This window comes from Cervus elaphus, chromosome 24 (genome assembly GCF_910594005.1).
Source record: "Cervus elaphus chromosome 24, mCerEla1.1, whole genome shotgun sequence".
Lineage (NCBI taxonomy): Eukaryota > Metazoa > Chordata > Mammalia > Artiodactyla > Cervidae > Cervus > Cervus elaphus.
The window spans coordinates 23,047,098-23,070,734 of record NC_057838.1 but is presented as its reverse complement, the minus strand read 5'-3'; the positions used below and the strand labels follow the sequence as shown (position 1 = coordinate 23,070,734).

General features: G+C 45.2%; 1 protein-coding gene across 2 annotated transcripts in view; it reads left to right on the top strand.

Annotated features, from left to right (window-relative positions):
* The first annotated feature begins 211 nt into the window (after positions 1-211).
* MLH1 (mutL homolog 1) overlaps positions 212-23,637 on the top strand; it is an 83,570-nt gene continuing 60,144 nt past the window's right edge. The window contains exons 1-12 of one of the 2 annotated variants that reach the window (XM_043885725.1): positions 212-452; positions 2,649-2,739; positions 4,818-4,916; positions 8,263-8,336; positions 9,918-9,990; positions 11,111-11,202; positions 12,798-12,840; positions 12,971-13,059; positions 15,277-15,389; positions 17,447-17,540; positions 18,629-18,782; positions 22,669-23,045. In XM_043885725.1, coding sequence (XP_043741660.1) covers positions 337-452; positions 2,649-2,739; positions 4,818-4,916; positions 8,263-8,336; positions 9,918-9,990; positions 11,111-11,202; positions 12,798-12,840; positions 12,971-13,059; positions 15,277-15,389; positions 17,447-17,540; positions 18,629-18,782; positions 22,669-23,045 — 1,415 coding nt within the window. In that variant the 5' untranslated portion in view covers positions 212-336. The remainder of the gene's footprint in view (positions 453-2,648; positions 2,740-4,817; positions 4,917-8,262; positions 8,337-9,917; positions 9,991-11,110; positions 11,203-12,797; positions 12,841-12,970; positions 13,060-15,276; positions 15,390-17,446; positions 17,541-18,628; positions 18,783-22,668; positions 23,046-23,637) is intronic. The other variant, XM_043885724.1, reaches the window with a different exon arrangement.

Below are 23,637 nucleotides of genomic sequence, written 5' to 3'. Positions count from 1 at the left end.
TATTGGCTGGAGATTTCGTATTCCCTAGCCCCAAGGCAGGAGCCAATAGAAAGAGCAGGCAGCGATTGCAAGCGCGCAGGCGCACATCCTTCTAGCTGCGAGGCGAACAGAAGCCGTTTTAGGGCGGGGACTAAGAAACCGGAACCACGACTTCATGGGCATTAGAGCTGCCCAATCAGTAGCTTCCTGGTCCGGAAGTGACGCTACCGCCCGAGGGTTAGGCTGAATTTCGTCAACAGGATTGAGGGAAGGACGTGGGCAAGAAACTGTATGGAGATTGGCTGGAGGTACTTCCAGTGAGCTTCACGCCGTGACCCGGGATCGTCTGGCGCCAAAATGTCGCTTGTAGCGGGGGTTATCCGGCGGCTGGACGAGACAGTAGTGAACCGCATCGCGGCAGGAGAAGTTATCCAACGGCCGGCTAATGCCATCAAAGAAATGATTGAGAACTGGTACGAAGGGAGCCAAGGCTTTCTCAAAGGCCACTGCGTAACGGACCGCCGCTATGGATGGCGCGGACACGCCTCCCTGCCCTGAACCCAAGCTTGTGTGGTCGCGGCGGCGGAGGCCTAGGCCGTTGTCTGCTCCCTCGAGCGTTCTCGCGAGACTTTAGGGTTGTTGGGGGAGCAAGGACTGTAAACCAGTATTGTTTTAATGATGCTATTAACTAAGAAACCCTTTAAAAACTGTATATGTAGAAGGTGCAAGTTTTTGAATGTCTAAAAGTTTTATAGTTTAAATTCCTTTCTTTCAAACGGTACCATGGGTTATCATTTTCTTGCTTATTCCAGAACTCATCCATCTACATTCAACAGTACAATTCACTTTGAGTTATATTCAAAATTAACTGCTAGGATTTTAGGAGACGGCCGTGAACTTGGGGTTTAATTTGTCATTTTCCTATTGCCAGGTTAGTCCCCACTTAGGATTTTTAAAAATTTATTTTAATTGGCGGCTAATTACTTTACAATATTGTAGTGGTTTTGCCATACATTGACATGAAGCAGCCATGGGTGTACATGTGTTCCCCATCCTGAACCCCCCTCCCACCTCCCTCCCCATCCCGTCCCTCTGGGAAAGCCCAGTGCACCAGCCCTGAGCATCCTGTCTCATGCATCTAACCTGGACTGGCCGTCGGTTTCACATATGCTAATATACATGTTTCAATGCTATTCTCTCAAATCACCCACTTAGGATTTCCCTACCCTCTTTGCGGAGTCGCTTCAAAGATCCCTTATTTCAAAGATCTTGGGGGTATTCTGGGGATTCTGAAGTTTAGAACTGTCACACAACCATCGTGGAGAGAAGAGGTTAAAAACGTGGGCAGAAGGTTAGGTGTAAACTGTAAACTTCAAAAAGGACAGAGGCTCATAGTATACCTAAATGTGTGGGATCCTTTGTGTTGAAATGCATTGATATGGGACTTCCCAGGTGGTGCAGTGGCTGAGATTCCATCCTCCCAATGCAGGGGGCTGGAGTTCAATCCCTGGCCAGGGAACTAGAGCCCACATGCTGCAACTAAAGATCCTGCATGCTGCAAACTTAAGACTTGGTGCAGCCAAATATTTAAAAAAAGGCATTGATGTTAATACAATCCATACTTTAAAGGGGAAAAAAATGTTCCAGTTGGAAGGTTTGTAAAGGGATTGTTCTGAAAACATACACAACAAAGAGGGTAATGAAAGAACAGTGGGTCAGAAAGGACCACCAGGAGAAAGGAAGAGAATTAGAAGGTGGACAAAAGAAGAAGCGGGGAACCTGAGCATCGTTTCTCCTTTTGCCTTTACTTACATAATTGGCAAAGGCTGGCTTTTGTTTCTTCAATTTTAGAATTAACTAACAGAACAATTTAAGTGTGTTAAGGTACAGTTCAGGAACACTACACATCTTAGATCACTGGCTTACAGTTCTCTAAGAAATTTTGTATGGAGTCTAGTTCTGCTGTTTTTATTTTTTATTTTTTTTTTAGTTCTGTTTTTTTTTTTTAGTTCTGTTTTTAATACACAAGTCAAGATGGCTAAATGCAACTTCAATTCAGGGACTGCTGAGGAAGTTCTTTGATATTTAAGTAACTTATTATCTTATTTCTGAATAAATAATTGTCGTCCTAAGGAGGAGGTAACTTCTTTTTCTCATGCAGCCCCAGGCTGATTTATTTTCTCTTGCTCTATAGGTGCTCTATACTTGTAGGCTATTCTTTGAAGGTGTGATAAGGTGTATTTAATTTTCTGCAGCACCATTTTTTTCTTTCTCCCAGTATATATTTTCATAAAGAGAATAGTGGAGAAAAACTTTTAGAATTTTTTCCTTAGTGATATTTTATAAGGGTCATGTAGGATCCTGGGGCTGAATAAAGTTTGAGTAGCAGATGGTAGAATTAGTTTAGAACTAGAGGAGCAGAAATATTGCTGAATGTCCTATTGGAAGTGATGGTTGCCCCCTCCACCCCTCTCTTCTTTCCCTCTCTCTCTCTCACAACATGTAAGTTGATAACTTTGTGGTCTCAGAGCCTTTAAGACAAAAGAAAAACACATTTATCAGCCTTGTCTTTGTCTGAAATTTGTTCTTATGCCTTGATTCATTTTAAAATATGTGCATTGGAGTAACTGCAGACTGATAAATTACTATTTTTTTGTTTGATTTGCCAGTTTGGATGCAAAATCCACAAGTATTCAAGTGGTGGTTAAAGAGGGAGGCCTGAAGTTGATTCAGATTCAAGACAATGGCACTGGGATCAGGGTGAGTAAAACCTCAGAGCAGCAGGATGTTTGTGTGCTGCTTGTGTTGCATCTGCAGGAAGTGGCGGAACTTTGCCCTGTTCTGGAAACTTCAGGCTTTTATGGATGGGATTGTTTGAGAACTTCAACACCAACGATAAATATTTATTGAGTACCCATTCCATGCCGGGCAGCGTTCAGGAGAGTAAGGAGGTCAGGGATCGAGTCATGAGGCCGTTTAGAGGTTGAGTGTTCTGAGCAGAGAGAACGATACACATAAAAACCACAAAATGGAAGCTTGCTGGACACGCTTAAGGACTAGCAAGGAGCTTGGGGTGTCTAGAGTGGGGTGGTGGGGGGAGTGGAAGAGTAGCGGGAGATGAGGTCTGAAGGAGAAGCAGGCTGAGCGTGCAGGAACTTGTGGGACGTTGTACAACCTTAGGCTTTTACTCTGGATGAGGAGGGATGTGATTAGAGCATTTTGAGCCAAGAGATAACATGGTTTGGCAAGTTTTATAAGAACTCTTCTGTCTGCAGTGTGGAAAATAGACTGCAGCAGGACAGGACAGAAGCAGTGAGATTCTTTGTTGGTGATGATGAACAAAGCTCTCAGAATTTGCTGGTGTAGGGAGTAAGAGAGAGGAGTCAAGAAGGACTTCAAGGTTTTGGCCTGTGCAAATAGAAAACAAAGCTGCCATTTACTGATGGGAAAGCTGTGAAACAGGTGGATTTGGGAAGATCAGAAATTCATTTGGGGGTGTGTTAAATTTAAGATGCCTGTTAGTGGGATCCATGTGTGAGTTTGGAGTGCAAAGTAGAGGTTTGCGCTGGAGATAAAAATTTGGTGTATTGCATTTAATGGTATTAAAAGCCATGAGACTCACATGAAGAGACACTTGACGTGATTAGTCCTTAGGGAAATAGAAATAAAAACTTCAGTGAGCTCCCACTTGACATCAATTAGGATGGTTATAATTAATTAATTAATAAAAAGAGTGTCACCATATCCTGCCTGTCATGTGCTCCATACAGTGGGATGTCACTCCAGGACCTTTCTTCAGATGTGTAAGCTCCCTCATCCATTAAACCTTTGATGTCTCAAAAAGGAAATATTGGCAAGGTTGTTGAGACACTGGAGCTCTTGTACGTTGCTGGTGGGAGTATCAAATAGTGCAGCCACTGGAAGAAAACTAAAGAATTGCCATATGATTCAGCAATTCCACTTTTGGGTTTATACCCAGAAGAGTTGAAAGCAAGGTCTTAAAGAGATTTGCACACTCATGTTCATAACAACATATTCATGATATTCCAAAGATGGAGGCAACAGATGAGTGGATAAACAATATATGATAAATACATATAGTGGAATGGTATTCATCCTTAGAAAGGAGTGGATTTTTGACAAACGCTACCACATGGATGAACCCTAAAGACTGGATGCTAAGTAGAATTAGCTAGTCACAAAAGGACAAATACTGTTTGTTTCCACTTATATGGCGTACCTAGTGTAGTTAAATCTTTAGAATCAGAAAGTAGAATAGTGGTTCCCAGGGGCTTGGGGGAGGGGGAAATGGAGAGCTTTTGTTTAATGGGTACAGTTTCCATTTGGGGAGATTTCAGAGTTCTGGACATGGAAGTTGGTGACGGTTGCACAATATTGTGAATGTACTTCATACACCTAAAGAGAGTTAAAGTGGTAAATTTTGTTATTTTCTTTTGCTGCAATTAAATATATCTGTAAATTTTTAGTAAAGGAGTTTCCAAATACAGTAATATTTTTTGTACAATCTGTGAGCCTGCATGAGATCATCAAGAGAACTAGTGTAGACAGAGCAGACATCTGGGGATGGAACTGTGGATTACCCGCTGTCAGGGGAGCTGAGACAGAAGCAGCGGAGCAGGCTGAGAACCAGGTAAGTGAAGAGGAGGGAGTGTCAGGGCCTCGTAGGATTCTGGATGCCCAGAGAGGAGGCTCCTGCTGATTTAGAACTCTTCTCCCAAGAGCATTTTCTTCCTGGAGTCAGTCAAGAAAAGGGAAATTCAGAAAGATTGGGAAAAACGAGTAACATACTTATTTATTTGTTTCTTTGCACCTTGTAGAAAGAAGATCTTGAGATTGTGTGTGAGAGGTTCACTACGAGTAAACTGCAGTCGTTTGAAGATTTAGCTCACATTTCTACCTATGGCTTTCGGGGTGAGGTAAGCTGAGGATTGAAGCAGAGTGTAAATATCCTCCTGCGATAACATTTCTGCCATTTGTCAGCCTATGTTTTTCAACAGGTCAGTAAGATATCATAATTTTTACTTGTTCAGTTCAGTCGCTCAGTCATGTCTGACTCTTTTTGACCCCATGGACTGCAGCACGCCAGGCTTCCCTGTCCATCACTAACTCCCGGAGATAAACTCATGTCCATCCAGGCGGTGATGCCATCCAACCATCTCATGCTCTGTTATCCCCTTCTCTTCCTGCCTTCAATCTTTTTCAGCATCAGTGTCTTTTCTTATGAGTCAGCTCTTCACATCAGGTAGCCAGAGTATTGGAGCTTCAGCCTCAACATCAGTCCCTCCAATGAATATTCAGGATTGATTTCCTTTAGGATTGACTGGTTTGATCTCCTTGCAGTCCAAGAGACTCTCAAGAGTCTTCACCAACACCACAGTTCAAAAGCATCAGTTCTTCGGTGCTCAACCTTCTTTATGGTCCAGCTGTCACATCCATACATGACAACTGGGGAAACCATAGCTTTGACTAGATGGACCTTTGTTGGCAAAGGAATGTCTCTGCTTTTTAATATTATGTATCTCCAGAGACACCCAAGTCTCTTGATGGAAGAAGACTGCACCACCTACCAAGTTTTCTTGTCCAAAATAAGATATGAATCTCAGGCAATACCTAGATCTAAGTTACCAGTATACTGAAAATACAGGGCGTGAGGCAGCATGGTAGAGGGCGCTGAGACTGGGAAATCACGTGATGAAAACTTGTTCCCTATAAGGTAAACTGCACAGGGGAAGAAAGGCAAGGAAGGGAGCAAGAATCACAGGTTAGGGGGATTTAAGAGGCATATGAGCCAGCCTCAACGTGTGGATCTTACCTGGATCTTGATTTGCACAAACTAAAATTTTTTTGAGACAGATAATTGAACTCAGATTGATTATTTGATTTTATTGAGAAATTACTGTTAATTTTCTTGATATAAAAAGTTTCATGGGGTTTTTATTTTTTGAGTCCTAATCTTTTAAGTTATATTCTGAAGTATCTATAAATGAAATTATATGGCATATCATGGGGACATATGATATAGAAAATGGATAAAAATACTTTTAAGACTAAAATAGCTTATATTTTTATGACAATACTCTGTGGATATAAAGATATCATTGAGTATATGTAGGACTACGTGAATTATAATGGCTACATACTGTTCTATTACTTATATGTACTGTAGTCTGTTTAAAGGTTTTCTGTTGAACGTTTATGCTCTTTGCCATTTTTTTCATGCCTAATGCTCTGGTGAATATTCACATGTACAGTGTGTTTTGTTCAGTTAATTTTCTTAGGATAAGTTTATAGATACAATGTTTGTGAGTAAAAATATACATACATTTCCTGTAACTTGTATTAGCTTCCTATTGCTGCTCCCCCAAATGACCACAATCTTAGTGGTTTAAAACAACACACATTTGTTATCTTACAGTTCTGGAGGTCAGGGGACATGGCTATCACTGTGCTAAAATCCAGGTGTTGGCCGGGCAGTGTTCTGGCTGTATTCTGGGGGCTTTGAGGTACCAGAGAAACTGTTTGGGGGTAGTTATTTGGGGGGATGAGAGGGAAGGGAAGGGAATGAAGCCAACTATTTTTCATTTTAGGCCTTTTTCTAGTTTAAAAATTTTTTATCATGTGAATGTATTTTTACTTTGATTTTTTTCTTTTTAATTAAAAAGCAGTTTTTTATGACCCAGTTGCCACAATGCAGATCAAACCCAGGTGGCCTGAAGCACCCTCCGGCTCACAGTGAGCCCCAGGTTGTTGCAGGAAGGATTGGCATCAGCCTGTGAGCCTTGAGGGTCCCCTGACTTCACGTAGGTCTCAGGTTGGCCCTGGCAAAGCAGTTTCATTCTGACTTTGCAACTTCCCGAGTCAGTTCCTAAGCCTCGGGCCTTCTGTAGCCTTAGCCCAGTTGTAGGCTATGTTTGGGGTTGTGACTAAACAGGGAAGATTTACTGAGAGGTTGCTATGTGCCATTCGTGGTTCTCAGCCCTTTGTATGTATTAACCCTTTCACACTTGACAACTCTGAAAGAGTAGGTTCTGTTATTGTAACCCTGTTTGTCATACTGGGAAACCGACATTCAGACTTCAGTGTGGCTGGAGTGCACAGCTGGGAAGTGGCAGAATGGGGAACTGAGCCCTGGCAGCTTGACTCCAGAGTCCGTGTTGTTATCCTCTTCCCGCAGTGCCTGTACAAAGGCCCCTGAAGCAGCTGGATCATCTGCCAGTGGCTTGCGTTCTTCACGGTGTTGGGTAGTGTTGTAGTTTTGGATGTCCTTCCTTATCAAAATCTCAAAATCATTAAAAAAAGTCAAGTCTCAAAATCATTTACATATTTAATAATGAAAATTAGGACTTCTCTATAGCTCAGATGGTAAAGAATCTGCCTGCAATGCAGGAGACCTGGGTTTGATCCCTGGGTCAGGAAGATTCTCGAGAAGGGAATGGCAACCTACTCCAGTTTTCTTGCCTGGAGAATCCGGTGGATAGAGGAGCCTGGTGGGCTGTAGTCCTTGGGGTTGCAAAGAGTCAGACTGAACTGAGTGAAAATTAGCTTATCACAATCAACCAGGGAAATCCAGCTAGGACCTGTTAATCTCTGAGCCTGAGCCGTGGTCCTTGTTAATGAACTAAAGCTGCCACTGCTGTATTTACTGTCTGCTCAGATGTTGTCACATATCACAGTGCTTAGGCTGTGTTTTTTTATGCTGTGATGTCCTGTGAAAGGAGATATAGGTTCCACAGGGCCAGTGAATCGATCTGGATTTTCAGGGGGGAAAATGGCCATTAAAAAAAAAATTTTGTTTCATCTTAATTGCATAATTTAAAATTTTTATTTCTAAACATTAAATTGCTTACAGAAAACAGTTTTGAATACAGTTTACAACACTATCAATTTGGAGTGTTTCCATTATCCCATTTCTGAAGGCAGGCTTTAAAATTGTTAGAAGACAAGTCATTGAGAATACTAAATATGCCTATAACTCTACACCTGAACACAATTGCTGTTCACATTAATTCTTGGTTGTGTTTTCTTTCAGAACTTTTGTATGTATGTATTTTTTTCCTCTCTTGTTCTAGTAATTATGCTGCAGATTCAGTTTGATAGCTTCCTTTTTTTTAACATGTCATCAAATGAGTGAGCAGAGTGCTCTTTGTTGCCATTTGTTGATACAAAACAGAAGAGGCAATTTAGGTAACTTCTCCCTTAATGCGAGGTGGGGGTGACCCGGGAGTGGGCTTTTCTTTCACTCCATGTCCTTTCCTCCTTTAGGCTTTGGCCAGCATAAGCCACGTGGCTCACGTCACCATTACAACCAAAACAGCTGACGGGAAGTGTGCATACAGGTATAGTGCTGTCCTCTGCTCAGCGAATAGATTCATCCCGAAACATGCTTTTGGCCTGCAACTCAAAGTAATCCTGTCTAAACACGAATGTTGTATTTTTTTGCCTAGATCTTGGGTACATTTTCTTTCCTCCCTTTGGATTATGTAATCCAAAGGGGTGGTTGTAAGTAATAATCTTACTTCATGAACTTGTGAAAGGTCCGCTGTAACAGATTACAAGTGCCTGGCGCTGTGTCTGTTACACGAGGAGGGCTGAGTGGGTGGGAGCTGTGATGTCACTCTGCCCCTTGGCCCTTCAGCAGGGTGTGGCTTTGGCCTGATTCCGCGGCTGTGGCTGGGGTGCCTGAGGATTGTGACTCCTTAGCTGCCTCTGATCCCCGGCCACACGTGAATGCCCCTGTGGATTCCTTCCCACAGGTGCCCACTGGCTGTCTCTTGTGCTGGCACAGAACAAGAAGGGGATTCAAGGAATCAAAATCATACCTTTGCTCTCATAACCATTGGCCATTACTAGTGAAAGATGGGTATTCATATCTAATTCCTGCCAAAAAGGAGAATTTTTTTCTTACCATACTGACTGTTAGTTTATACAGAAAACAGCTTCAAGAGAGGGCAGTTCTGTCTGTTCCTCAGCCCTCTTCCGCAGATGAGTGTGTGCCGTCATGGACGATGGAGCTAGTCTGCAGCGCTTGGTGCTGCAGGGTGTTGTCTAGATGCAGATTGCAACAGCCTAGGGCCTGGCTGGGCTGATATGATTAGAATCTCTCCTCACAAACAGGGGAGGTGCTTGTGAGTGAATGTCTTCTGAAATGGCCTGGGGGCAGGCTCCGTTTCTTTGCCTCTGGAGTCTCATGCCCCTGCTTAGGACCTCTCACAACTCCCCCTGTGTGGCAGGATGAAATCCAGAGTCTTCGTCATAGCAGCTCGTGCCCTCCCCACGTGCTCAGTCCATCTTCCCAGCCTCTCCCCACAGCCGCGCTGCTACGTGTTCTAAAGCTTCTGTGCTTTTGTCTGTCTTTTCCCTTCCTGGATGGACTTCCCTGCCCTCTCCGCTTGAGAAGATACCAGTCTAGGGCCCAGGTGAAGCATCATCTCTTCTGCGACACTTCCTCCCACCCACCCCAGGCTCAATGTTTTCCTTCTCTGGACCACTTGGCACCTTGTTCCACACTTCAGGGAACACTCTGTCCCCTCATTAAATCAAGAACCTCCCAAGGCCTGTCTCTATTTCAGGGTGTTTACAGGCCTGGTACATGATAGCCCTTCAATAAATGATTGCAGAATTATTGAAAAAAATGTTACTGTCATCTTAGGCAGTGTCAGAACTTTTGTTTGTAGCCCAGAACTCAGAAACTAAAAATGCAGTAGTTGGTAAACAAACAGAAAAGTAGGGGTCTTTCTCCCCTTCTTTGGCACCCGTTTATGATGGTTATGGAAGTAGAAAAAGGGAGGAAGCTGGCAACTCAGACAGCATATAACATGGTTATATTTTAATCCGTTGTTGGTGTGACTTACTTTTTTAGTCTTTGGAGAAGTATCTTTTCTGTATTAGCTGTCAGTATCTCTTATATTTTCTGATAGAGCTCATTACTCAGATGGAAAGCTGAAAGCGCCTCCTAAACCGTGTGCAGGCAACCAAGGGACCCAGATCACGGTAAGAATGGTACACGGGAGGTGACGTTGTTGGGAAAGAGCTTTGTGTAAATACTGAAATAAAAGGCAGAATTGTCTCCGAGTTCTCAAAGGATTGATACAGTGAATATTTACCAGTTAATAGAGGCCTCAAGATATCACCCTGTAAGAAAGAGAAGTGATGATTGATTTTTGTGACATGGCAGCCTGCCCACAGCCTCTTTTTTTTTTCGCCTCCTTTTTTTTAAGAGGCTGGGAGATTCTTCTGTTGAGATGGCAGACATCAGTGGCAGGGTAGCTGCCATTGAAAGAACCTTAAACTTGAGTCCAGAAGACAAGTCCAGAATCCTAACCTTGCCACTCAGCGGCAGTGTGTCCAGAGGCAAGTCATTTAATGGCCGTTCATCTTACTTTGCTCCTCTATCAAAGGATGGCATGAGGAATATTTGACCACTCATTCAAAGGGCACTTGAGTAACACAATTGTGTCATTAATCAGGAGAAAGGCTGTTAAGCTGCCTTATTTCTGTGGTGCCACGTTTGGTGTATTTCTCTTCCAGGATCCCATAAATCACCCCGCTATCACGTTACACATCCCACGCCCACACCCCCAGCCCCAGCCAGAGCACATCTGCTTGAAGGCTCCAAGCCCTGGGCTTGATGAGGCAGGTCGGGGGCACAGCAATGAAGAAATATACTTTGCATCTCACATTAAGCGGGATCTTGTCCCTGGGACCACAGTGTGATTTCTAAGAACCCCCAAAAGATCTAATAATTATTTCTAGTTTGTGAAAGTTTCATGCCATGTGGTGTCACAACGGTTTATAAGTTTATCTTTCCCCCACTAAATCCTGTGCCGTTTTGGGCAGGACTGTATATTTTATTTGTTGTCTTATTCCCAGCACAAGGCAAAGAGCCTGACATGGAGGTGGACCTCAGTGCCTATCTGAGAAGTTAATGAGTTAAGTAGGAGGCAGGAAAATATGCTTGCTTGCTTTTGTTAAGGCAGCCCCATCTCCTGCCCTGTCTTCTAACGCTTAGAACTGTGCTGGTGGTAAACATAGTTGGATTCTCTGCCTTAAGACCATGCTGTATTTCCATATACTTCTGTGAATTTACAAGAAACATCAACCTTCTGTTCAGGTGGAGGACCTTTTTTACAACGTATCCACGAGGAGGAAAGCTTTAAAAAACCCAAGCGAAGAATATGGGAAAATTTTGGAAGTTGTTGGCAGGTACAGTCCACAATCTGGGTGTGGGTCTCTGAATCATTCTGTCACCAGAGAAATGTGTTCTGGTGCTTAGAAACGGAGAAGAGTTGCAGAGCTAGATGGTAAGCAGCAATACTAGCCCATAAATTGTTTCTGGTCAAAGGTTAGCTCAAGATTATTCTCTCTCCCTCTCTCTCTGAAAGAGAACAACAGTGCAGGAGATGTTGAAGCTACATTCTCAAGATGTCTTTAAGACAGCTCAGATCTTTTGAGTTTGTGAAAATAAAACTGTGGGCAAGGAGAAAGCTAATTCTGGGTTTTCTGTCACGTCCCCAGGAGAGAGCAGTTGTTTTCTGTATCTGTGAAGGGTCTTTGGTGGCAGGCAAAACAGACTGTAGCTAACCTGGGTCCAAAAGATATTTATTGAAAGGCTAGGAGTGACTCAGAAAGTAGAAGAAAGTGTAGACAGCTCCTTCTTGAAGAGGTCAAGAAGCAAGGTGGCTTCAGGGGTTTAGTGTCTGTGCCCCAACTCTCTCCATTCCTCTCCTGAGTCTGCTCAAGAGCGTCTTCTGGGAGAGTGCATCTGATTGGCATAGCCTGGGTCCCCCTGTTGTGTGCCCACATTGGTGGGGAGATGACGTCTCAATTGGTATTCTGAGAAAGGATATACAAGTGGAAGGGGGAGAGGTGGTGGGGGAAAGAGTAGGGGCTGTTAACAGAGGGAGAAGGGACCCAGGGCAGGTGAAAACAGCATCGTGTCCAGGATTGACTTAACCTGCTAGTACAGTGGCCCCAGCATGGCTTTTTGAGCCTGCGAGTCCTTGAGTTGCAACAGAGGTGTGTTATTTCTCAGTATTGCTACCAAATCTAAAATCAATAAAACATTTGCCTCTAATAAAGTAGAATGAACTTTGTTAGATAAAGTCCATTTTATTAATAGAGTGGAATGAACTTACACATCAGGTTTCTTTGCTTTTTCCCCTGGAGTCATATGAATCAGTATCAGAATGTTAATTAGCTCCTGGAAATAGACGCATTCTGATTGACTGTTTTGCTTCTATGTGCGGTAAGTGAACTGTTACTGAATAAGTGCGTTTTGCTAGGCACAATCCTTCAGTTCCTGGGGCCCATGGAGGGAGGAGGGGTAAATGGTAGCCAGTGGAGAAAAGGCTGGGAGATCCTGAAGCAGGATCTCGTGGGGAGAAAGACACGGGTTGAGAGGGGACTGTGTTAGGGTCTCTGAGAGAGAAGAACAGTACAGGGGGTGTTCAGGCTACATTCTCAAGAAGTTTTTGAGGCCACTCAGATCTTTTGAGTTTGAAGATAAAACTAGGCAAGGAGGAGATTGTGTTGAAATACCCTCGAGCCTAGTCAGCAATGCATGGAAGCAAAAGGGAAACCTGTTTTTTGTTCATTTCTGCCACATTTAGCAATGAGATCTTCATGCAGTCTCTGCTGGTTTATTTTCATGTGGGCAAAATATGATATTTGAAGATATTTTTGTTTGTCTGTATCTTTGTTTAGATCAGTTAACTCCACTGATTTAACTACAAGGGGGCTCTTTCTCATATGGTGCGTTTGGCTTCTCTTTTTTACTATTTTGTTTTTTCTCTTGCTAGGTATGCAATACACAATTCAGGGATTGGTTTCTCAGTTAAAAAAGTAAGTTCTTAATTTATAAAGGATGGTTACATACTATAAAAGAAGAAGGCTTGTTTTTTTTTTTTTTTTTAAATAGTTGTCTGTGGAGATAAGATTATGGTATTTCAGTCAGCTCTGTTCTGTTTATCAGCAAGGTGAAACGGTAGCCGACGTCAGGACCCTGCCAAATGCCACGACTGTGGACAACATTCGCTCCATCTTTGGAAATGCTGTTAGCCGGTATGCTGATAACTTGCATTTTTAAAAATCTTCTGTGCTTTATCACATTATTTTGGAATCTGTTTACACTTGCCTTAAGAGTTTTCTTTAACCAAGTACAGGCTTGTTTTTATGCTTCAGGCTTGTCGTGCTTCAGATTATTTCGTGTAATCAGTGCTTCTTGGGTGTACGTCATCTCCTAGGTGGTCTGGCTGCAAACTGTTTGTTCTCTCTAGATCTCTGTCTTCAGAACATCTCTGGTGTAAAAGAATTCTATCCTCCGTTGTTCCCGCTTGTCCTTATATTTTCATAATTGTCCCTTGGATTGCATTTATTACCACTCAACATTTATTTATTGCCTCCCATATTCTGGGCTTTGTGCCAGAAGGTAAAGATGTAAAGACAAGTAGAATGTTCTGCCCCTGAAGACGTCCCTGTCTGGTGGCGAGCAGTGTCGTGTCGCTAGATCTTCATGGTCAAAGCCTCAGCGGGAAAAGTGCTTGTATTCTAGATTTCTCACGGCACTCCCCTCGATGCGTGAAGGCCACTGTTTCCAATACACATCCGTAACTTAATCTCAGGGCTTTGCAAAGCCCAAAGTGTCTGTGTCATAATCTGAGGGGAAGATACTAAGCGCCTTCTGTGTGCCAGGCAGGCCCCAGAAGCTGGAGGTACACGGATGAACGAGACAGCCCCCGACTTCACCTTTTCCAGCAATCTTAAAAGCAGGAGCAATGGTCCCAGAACTCAGTTTTTTACTCCAAAGGACAGATTACTCACTCTTTGGACCAAACCAGGTTCCTAACTAGAGGACAGTCAATTTGCTTTTAATTGCCCCCTTTTTTTTTTTACTAATCAAGTGTTAAAGAATTATTTTTCCAGTTGTGCTCCCAGAGCAAACAGAGAGTTCTGTTGACCAAATTTTAAGACCCAGTGAAACTTTTTTTTTTTCCCCCAGTGAAACTTTTAAGAGCTCTTTGGCTAGATTCTAAGGTTCAGAATTAGTTGTTATGAAACTCTTAGAGAGTATAAGAGATTGGAAACCCCATGGAGGAGCAGCTCCCCAAACAGGTTTCCAGGAAACCAGCCTCTTTTTTGGGGAGAGAGGGCCTGCTGGTTCGCTGTGTGGGAGGCATGGGAAGCTGTTCTCTGTGCAGACTTGGAGCGCACACCACTGCCTGTGGAGCGTCAGCCATCCTTCCAGCAAGTGTGTAATGAGCTTCTGCCTCTTGCTGGCCACTGTGCCGTGGGGTAGAGATGGGGAGGAGGGAATAAAGCAGGAAGGATTCTTGCCCTCAGACTACTCACACTGTAACTGAAAAGACAGAGGAAATACTTACTCCATTCATTAGTGACTGTGCTCGATGGCTTAAAGGAGAGTATAAGGTGGGGCGTCTCCTGAGGTCAGGGAGAGGGATTGTCATGGAAGGCTCTTTGAGGAGGTGACCCCTACATGCAGTGGGTAAGGAGGAATTAACTAGCCCGTGTTTGTGCCAAGTCGCTTCAGTCGTGTCCGACTCCGTGCGAGCCCATGGACTGTAGCCCTCGGGGCTTCTCTGTCCACAGGATTCTCCAGGCAAGAATACTGGAGTGGGTTGCCATTCCTACTCCAGGGGATCTTCCTGACCCAGGGATTGAACCCGGGTCTCTTACGTGTCCTGCTTTGGCAGGCAGGTTCTTTACCACTAGCGCCACCTGGGAAGCCACACCAGCAGAGGGAACTTTGCAGCTGGAGGGACTAGCACTTGAGAGGCCCTCAGGCAGAAGTGAGTGTGGCTCATGGGGGGACCTTGTTTCATCTTAATAGGTGCCCCTGCTCCCATAAACACACTCTAGGGGGCACCACACAGGAGCCTGTCATGTTCCCCATCAGCAAAGTAAGAGATTTTCAACAGAGATGATTCTTTGGAATCTCATCTTTGGGACTGAGTTACTAAGATACATAAAAGTTTCAGCAAAATAACGTCTCAGAACTTGATTTGCCATGTCCCAACAGTGACAGTGACGATTGACATATAAATGCTTGAAAATACTGGCTAGGTGGGTGAATGGATGGCTAGATAGGTGGATGAGAGGTTGGATAGACAGATGGAGCGTGGGCCTGGAGGATCTTAATGAACCAAGTCTCTGGGATCATTTTATGGGAAGAAGCACTGATTTTTCCAACTCTGATTCTTTAGAGTGTTTGAATTTTCCAGTTGTTGGAAAAGCATCAAAATTTCTCTTTTTTCCAACCAGAGAATTGATAGAAGTTGAATGTGAGGATAAAACCCTTGCCTTCAAAATGAGTGGCTACATATCCAATGCAAACTATTCGGTGAAGAAGTGCATCTTCTTACTCTTCATCAACCGTAAGTGAGAAAGAGCTATGTGGAGAAATCTCTCCACAGGGAACTTTAAGGGGCCATGGAGGAATTTCTTACCCACAGGCTTGATTACACGCAGGGAAACCTTATGCAGAAATGTGGCTTAATTAGGAGGTAGTTACGGCTTCTGCCCGGAGTCTCCTCAGTCCTCTCACACGTGCTCAGGGTTGGCTGACAGTTGCGGAGTCTGGTTCTTGCCTCTGAGAGGATGCCCAGGGGAGGGCATCCCAGCCCTGTGAGCCAGTCCAGCCTCCTCCCTGCTGGCCTCGGAGCCTTACCAGCAGGCCCGGGCAGACCTTTGTTCTCTTCTTACATCAAGACCCACTGTTGGAAATCGCACAGCGGGGCATAGGGAGGGGGTATTTTAGGTGCAGGCAGTGTTTTTTCCTTTTTTTAATTGAAGTATAGTTGATTTACAGTATTGTATTAGTTTTAGGTATACAGCAAAGTGAATCAGTTATACACTTATGTATATATATTTTCAGATTCTTTCCATTATAGGTTATTGCAATATATTGAATATAGTTCCCTGTGCTATACAGTAAATCTTTGTTGTCTGTTTAACATACAGTGGTGTGTATTGGTTAATCCCATGCTCCTAATTTATCCTCCCCCCTTTTTCCATTGGTATCCATAAGTTTGTTTTCTATGTCTGTGAGTCTGTTTCTGTTTTGTAAATAAGTTCATTTGTAGTATTTTTTATATTCTACATAAAAGTGATCCAATAATTTGTCTTTGACTTATCTCACTTACCATGTTGCTGCAAATGGCAATATTTCATTTTTTTTCATGGCTAATATTCCCACTGTGATATATCTATGCACATAAACGCTTATAGAAATACACACCACGTCTTCTTTGTTCTCGCATCTGTTCATGGACATTCGGGTTGCTTCCGTGTCTTTGCAGCTGTGAATTTTGGGGTGCATTTGTACCTTTTTGAATTGGAGTTTTCATTTTCTCCAGATGTTGGATCGTATGGTAACTCTATTTTTAGTTTTTTAAGGAACCTCTATACTGTTCTCTGTAGTGGCTGTACCAATTTACATTCCCACCAGCAGTGGAGGAGGGTTCATTTTCTCCACACCCTCTCCAGCATTTATTATTTATAGACTTTTTAGAGGTTAGGTCAGACTCTTAATGTGTGTTGTTCACTTATCTACACACTGGGCAGGCTCTCTCGGGTGGCAGGGACAAAGAACACTTCTCCAGCGTGTCTCAAGTTCAGAAACCTCAGCAGAGGGCCCCTTTGGTTAGGTTACGTAGCACAGCGACATCATCGTGGCAGCTGTGGGTGACGTAGTGAGCACTCAGAATAATAGTCTCCTTGCTCATAAGATCACTGCCTCTCTTTCCTTGGACATAAAAAGATGTGACATACCCACCACTCCACCAGCACAGGACAGTAGATCATCAACAGGTCAAGAGTCTGGGGAGAAGAGAGAGCCGTGTTGTTCGAAAATAGATCCTCCAGCTTATCTTTCCGGCTTTTGTCGTTTTCTACCCTCTCAAGCCTGCCTCATCTCCTAAATTACTCTCAGCTTGCAGTCAGAGATTTGTACCCCCTGAAGTGCCTGGGAAATGCACTTACCCTTAAGTCTCTGTTCCGCTACCCCAGTGTTGGAGCTCCCTGGGCCAGCGTAGCTGCCGTCTCCCCCACCATTCAGCACGCCGGCTCCAGCAGTGGTCCTTACCACGGGGAGCTGGGACTAGTTCTGTTCACCAGCCTCTGTTTCCCTGCTTGTAGCCCAGAGTGTATATTTGCAGAATGAAGTTCTGAGCAGGGGCACGTGGTCTGCCTGGGCTGCCGGGGAGGGGTGAGGAAGGGAGCAGGGAGGCAGAATTGGCTGTAGCTGCTGCTCTGGTGAGAGGAGAGCCCCACGCCCCAGTGAGATGCTGGGGGATCATGATGGTAAAGGGGGACTGTTGTGGGTGTCACCCCAGCCGTGTTCTTCCCGAGCTGATGTCATGGCATGGTATTGGTGGGCACCTGTCACCTCACCCTTAAGACAGATAGGAGCTTATTGCCTTTTATTTTCTAGATCGTCTGGTAGAGTCTGCTTCCTTAAGAAAAGCCATAGAAACGGTGTATGCAGCGTATTTGCCCAAAAGCACACACCCGTTCCTGTACCTCAGGTAAGGCAGTACTGAATTCCTCACCCAAGACTCGTAGAGAAGAGAAATTCTGTACACCCATCCTCTCTGAAAGAGCCACAGACTTGTTAGTTCGCCCAGTGAGAGTGAACCCCATATTCCGCTGGCTCAGGGTGTTCTGTCCCTTTTCACAGGTGAAAGGCACAGTTTGCCTTTATTTATTCACTTCTGCTGTAGAATCCCCCCGAGAGCCTCCCTGGTGCCAGGCAGTATGTTAGTGAAACAAAAGTGAACCTCGCCTTGCCCCGAACCAGGAGGAACCCGCCTTAACCTGGCAGAGAAACCCTTTTCTCCTCCGAGTCTGTCCAGCGCCCTCTACCGACAACAGCTCACACTGCCACACTCCGTTAGCAGAGCTTGTAGTGGTGGATGCTGGCTTTGACCTGAGGCAGTAAGTTGATGGCACAGCCTTTAAACTGACTTTTATGCAACATTTTAATGTTAGAAAGTTCTCTCACATATATTATTTTTTGAATATGTTTTTATCTCCACATAGTACTGAACAGTAAGTAGGGACAGGTTCGTGGTTACATATGGGAGAACCAGTCCTGAGAAGTTAACACATTGTTGACTGGGGAATTTTTGCAGAAACTGACACCTGTCATTGACGAGTTGTTATGTACATGAATATTGAAACACTCTGGTCTATAAAGTTTGGGTAACAGAAGACATATTAATAGGTTGCTGGTCAGTGAATTGTTAAATGCCTTGGCTGTGAGTTATCGAATGAGAAATTCAACTAGCTCTAGAGTGATGGTAATAACAGCTGATGGATGATAAATGTGCCGGGTACATGCAAAGTGCTTTACATGAATTTAATCCCCAACATGTATTAGGTCCAGTTCACAGGCACGGAAATCGAGGCATAGAAAGATGCTGTAACCTACCTGCAGCGACTCGGCTGTCAAGTAGCAGAGTCAGCATTTGAACCATGGTCACTTGGATTTGACCTTGAAGTCTTAACCACTGCGTCATTTGGCCTCCCCACGTCTCCTGCCCACCGCATACACTGTGAGTGAATTTTCCCCGCTTTTCTCACTGTGTTACGTGATTCTTCTTTTTCCTGCCAGTCTAGAAATCAGCCCCCAGAATGTGGATGTCAACGTGCACCCCACGAAGCACGAGGTTCACTTCCTGCACGAGGATAGCATCCTGGAGCGGGTACAGCAGCACATTGAGAGCAGGCTCCTGGGCGCCAACGCCTCCAGGACCTACTTCACCCAGGTGGGGGCGCCTCACCCAGCTCTTTCTCCCGTGCCTTTGCCACCGTAAACGTGCCCTGCCACACAGGAGAGCCCAGATATTCCACTGTTGCTTTATGGGACTTTCGACTTACTTTGATACTTTTCTTTTTTTCTTTTGGCCTTGACCTGCAGCACGCAGGATCTTAGTTCCCTGAACAGAGATCAAATCCATGCCCCCTGCAGTGGAAACTTAGTGTCTTAACCATGGGACCATCGGGGGAGTCCCCCTTTAATAGTTCTCTTTCAGCACCTTTCTTGAACCCAACTCTGAAGGTTCATGGTGTTATCCCTGAGCCTGGAGTTGTAAGCCCTGAGTTCTCTCTCTGCCTCTTTCTGGGGGCCTTAGACCACCTTCCTAGGAACAGGGGCCGTCTGAAACAGAGTGGGGCGCCTCTCAGCTGCATTGCCCACTGGAGACGTTCAGAGGAGGCTGATCCCCCATATCTGGGGCAGAGTGTAGGGGCAGGGCCCTGGGCAGGGCCTTTAGTCAGGCCTTGTTACCACCGTGTGACTGCCTTTCCCTGACCTCCACGTCTCCCTCAGTAAGGATGGAGCTGGTCACCCTCACATCCCAGGAAAGTAGTAAGTGGTTGGTGAACAGCAAGTGGAAAATGTCTGGTCCGGAACCAGGCACCATTCAACTTACTGCAATTGTCCAGGTTCTAAGAGCGTTGATTATAAACTTTTCCCCTTCTCTGGGGCCTCAGTTTCCCCATCTGTACAATAAGCAGGTGTAGTACCATGTCCAGTGTCTGGTTGCAGTTCTGAGGTGACTGCCCCGAGTAGTGAGGGTGGGTTCATCAGCGGCATAGCAGATGCCGCGACTAGGGACATGGAGCCTCCCCCTTACGTCACCCTGGGTCCTGCCAGCAGGAAGTGGGCTTCTGTGAGCCCTGCTTCTCTGAAAACTTGCAAAGTGGCCGAGCAGGTGAGCGCCTCCCCAAGAGCACTCACGGTTACCTGCCTGCAGAGAGCCTCGGTGGGGGATGGTGTGGGCTCCAGCAGTGAGCAGAGCGCCCTTGGGCAGCCGCACCTGCCCGGGGACCTGCACGCCTGCAGGTTGTTGGGCCCCAGTGGGGTGTGCGTGAGCCCTCCCTGCTGATCCGGGAGGTTTTCATCCGTTGTTGCCGACTCAGCCTCAGTGCCCTTTGCTGCTCCCTCCCCAGATACCCACAGACGCCCCCTGATGGGCCCTGGGTGCTGGGGGTGCAGCAGAGACCGATTCCTCCCTTCAGGAAGGCTAGAGTCCACATCCCACATGAGAGCAAAGCAGACTTGGAGGGCACGGGGCTCTTGTGCGGGACGTGAGCCTCGGAGACGTGGGGGAAGGGATGTGGAACCTTGGCCTCCAAGGCCGAGAAGGAATTAGGTGGGCAGAAGGGACAGGCGTGCACAGGGCGTTTCTGGCAGAGGAGAGGATGAGGATGCAGGCCTGCCGGGTGGTGGGGGAGGGCTGCAAGGTAACAGGTGTTGAGGATCTGAATGCTCAGCATGCTGTCAGCGTTCTCCATGCTGGCCGCCTGATGGGAATCACCTGGGCCATGTTTAAAAACTACCTGGGCCCTCCCCAAACCAGTAAATCTATTTCAGGGGGTGGGTCTGGGTGTCAGTAGTTTTTAAAAGCTTGGCCAGGCATGGGCATGCGTAGGGGGGTTAAGCAGCGCTGGGTATGTGTGACGCTCTACGCTCCCTGCAGAGTTCAGGTCAGTTCAAGGGGTTTTATCAGCAAGGTAAGGAGTGTAGACTTCAATGTGACGGTAATGGATAGGATCTGGTTTGCATTTTACGAAGAGCTCCGTGGCTGCCTCATGGAAAGCGGATGGAAACCCACAGCGACTTGGGCAGAGTGAGGAGGGAGCCTGGACAGAGGGCCTGTCTCTGATCACTGATGAATAGTTGAAATCTGGAAATGCCGGCACCGGGGCCTTGGTTGGTTGGTGGGAAGGGGAGGAGAGGCCTGGAGGAAGGAGTTCACCAGAGTCCCAGGAGGCGACTGTGGCTCTACCAGGAAAAGAACCTCTCGACTTCCCTGCTTGTCCTATCCTGCATGAGGCAGATTTGTTAGATTCCATTTTATTTCCCGAGATAACTCTGTGGGTTCCAACTGGTGTGTCTTTAGAAGGAAGGTGGGTTTCTGGATCAGAGGACCCGCCTCTGTCTGTCGGTGCACTGTTCTGGGTAGAGGGCTCCAAACTCAGACACCTTCTTGCCCTGCCAACATCAGGTCACCCTGGCTCCTCACTTTTTGGGCCTGGGTTGCCTTCCTCCTGCTCCCCAGCTTGGGCCTTGCACTTCGCTCCTGGGGCCAGGACAACAGCAGCCCTGGTTTGCTGGGCTGCCGTTTGGTGTGAAAATCGGGAACCCTGGTGGTGCTTGTGGGTTGTTCCAGCTCCGTCACGTTGGACGAGGTATTTCACTTTTTAGGACTTTAAAGTAACTGTCTGCAAAGTAGTTTTGTTAGTTTTTGCCTCCCCAAACCCACCTGTGGATTGCACAGGCAAATGAAGTTAAGTACATATGCAAGTAAGTATCGCTGTGATAAGATTCATCAGTGGTCTCAGCTGCTAACAGCCTGATTCCTTTACCATGAAGGTCACCATTAGTGATTAGTTTCACCGTTCCTTGATGGTTGTTGCCTGAGCCAGTATTTCATTAGGATTGTGAGATTATGATTTTCTTGATTTTATCATTTCTTCTTTATTAATAAACCAGTTTTTTTCTGTAGCAAATAATTTTCACTTGTTTTTTAGTTATTAGGTTATCCTGAAATAGTTTATGCCAGAAAGAAAGGATAAATGCTGAGTTCTTTGCCTTTGGTGATCAGTTTGCAGGGAAATGGGTTGGTGTCCTAGCAATGTCCAGTAATGTTTAGTGACTTTGTTCTCCCTATCTCATCTCTCTCCTTCCTGCTCTCCTTTCTTCCTCTCCATTTTTCTTTCTCTTTCAGTATTTAGTCATAGCTGTTAACAAGCATCATAATTCGATTAGTTGTAGTTAAATTATTCCATCCTTGACCAGCAGAAACCACTTCAGGTTGGTGCTCTTGTCCTTTTAACCCAATTGCTTGAATCTTTGATAATTTCCTTGTTTCTGATAAGATAGGATTTTTGTAGGCTCACTGTATAGTTTCCCAGTCCATGCCCTGAAATTGGCCACTTTCCCAAAGAACTGCTTTATTTTAGTGGGGAATGGCATTTAGAAACTATAATCTGGGGTTGAGGTGGTGGGGTGTTCCTCAGCTACTGGGTGGTCACTGCTTCCAGGCCTTATCAGTGCACAGAAGTAGGAAATGGGTATATTTAAAAATAAGACAGTTGGAAGGGTGGCTGCCAGAAGCGAGGGGAGAGTTTCCACTTGGGAGGATGGATGTAGGTGATGGTTGCACAACATGGTCAGTGTACTTAAGGACTGTACACATGAACATAGTTAAATAAATTCTATGTTGTGCATATTTTACCAGAATAAATCTCTTATGGCAACAAAAAAATGGACAGAAATAAATGAGCTTTACATACATATTTTTATATCAAACCGATTTTTAAATTGTAAGGATTTTGGTGAATTTTTGGTTTTATATTGTCTATTTCTGTCTTTATTACTTTTTTGGCCATGCTGTGTGGCATGCGGGGTCTTAGTTCTCTGACCAGGGATCAAACCCAGGCCCCCTGCATTGGGAACCACTGGACACCAAGGAAGTCCCTACATTTGTGTATTTTTAATTTCATACTTCAAATTTTGGTCAGAATTCCTTCTATAATAATTCTGTGGTGATAATTATACCTGGTTCTAGCTTCTGCTCTGTTTTGGGGCCTGTACTTCTGTACTTCATAGTCTGAATCTTCCCACGGTCTTCTTTTTTGGCACAGACTTTACTGCCAGGCCTTACTGGCCCCTCTGGGGAAGCAGTTAAATCCACTGCGAGTGTGACTTCCTCATCCACTGCCGGAAGTGCTGACAGAGTGTATGCCCACCAGATGGTCCGCACAGACTGCCGGGAACAGAAGCTCGATGCCTTCCTGCAGCCTGTGAGCAAGGCCCTGTCCAGTCAGCCCCAGGCTGTTGTCCCAGAGCACAGGACAGATGCTTCTAGTAGCGGGACCAGGCAGCAGGATGAGGAGATGCTTGAACTCCCAGCTCCTGCTGAAGTGGCTGCCAGGAGTCAGGCCTTAGAGGACGACGCAACAATGAGGACTGCAGACCTGGCCGAGAAGAGAGGGCCCTCTTCCAGCCCTGAGAACCTCAGGTGTGAGCTCGAGGGGAAGGCAGCTGGCTGCCTTTGTTCTTTGATGAAACTGCCTTCTAACTTGAACTGTCACAAAGTCCTCGCACCTTCTCTCTGCCTGTTCACCGTCTCCCTCCAGTGGGATGGTCCACTGTCTGCCTTTGACCATGGCTTGAGAGTCACCCATCACAGTGGGCTTTGAAATACCTTAAATGCCCATGATTCCAAACATTATTTGAAAACACATCAGAAAAAAAATCAGATTTATCCTTAATAATGAATTTTAATAAAGCCTCAACAGCAGAGGTGGCTGGGAACAGGGACCTAAAATATCTGGAGGATTCTTCATCCTTCTCCAAGCTGTTGTCACTCCTTTGAGAAGAAGCAGAGTTTCTCAGTCTAAATTATGAAACTACCTGAAGTGCATGGGCTAGTGGTGGAGAGTTAGAGAGAGAGAGGAACAGCTGAACCAATGACTTGTCAATTTAATTTTTTTAATTGGAACATATTTGCTTTATAACTTTGTTAGTTTCTGCTGTACAGCAGTGTGAATCAGCTAACTGTGTACGTGTACCCCCTCCCTCTTGGTCTCTACCCCCGTCCCACCCTCCTA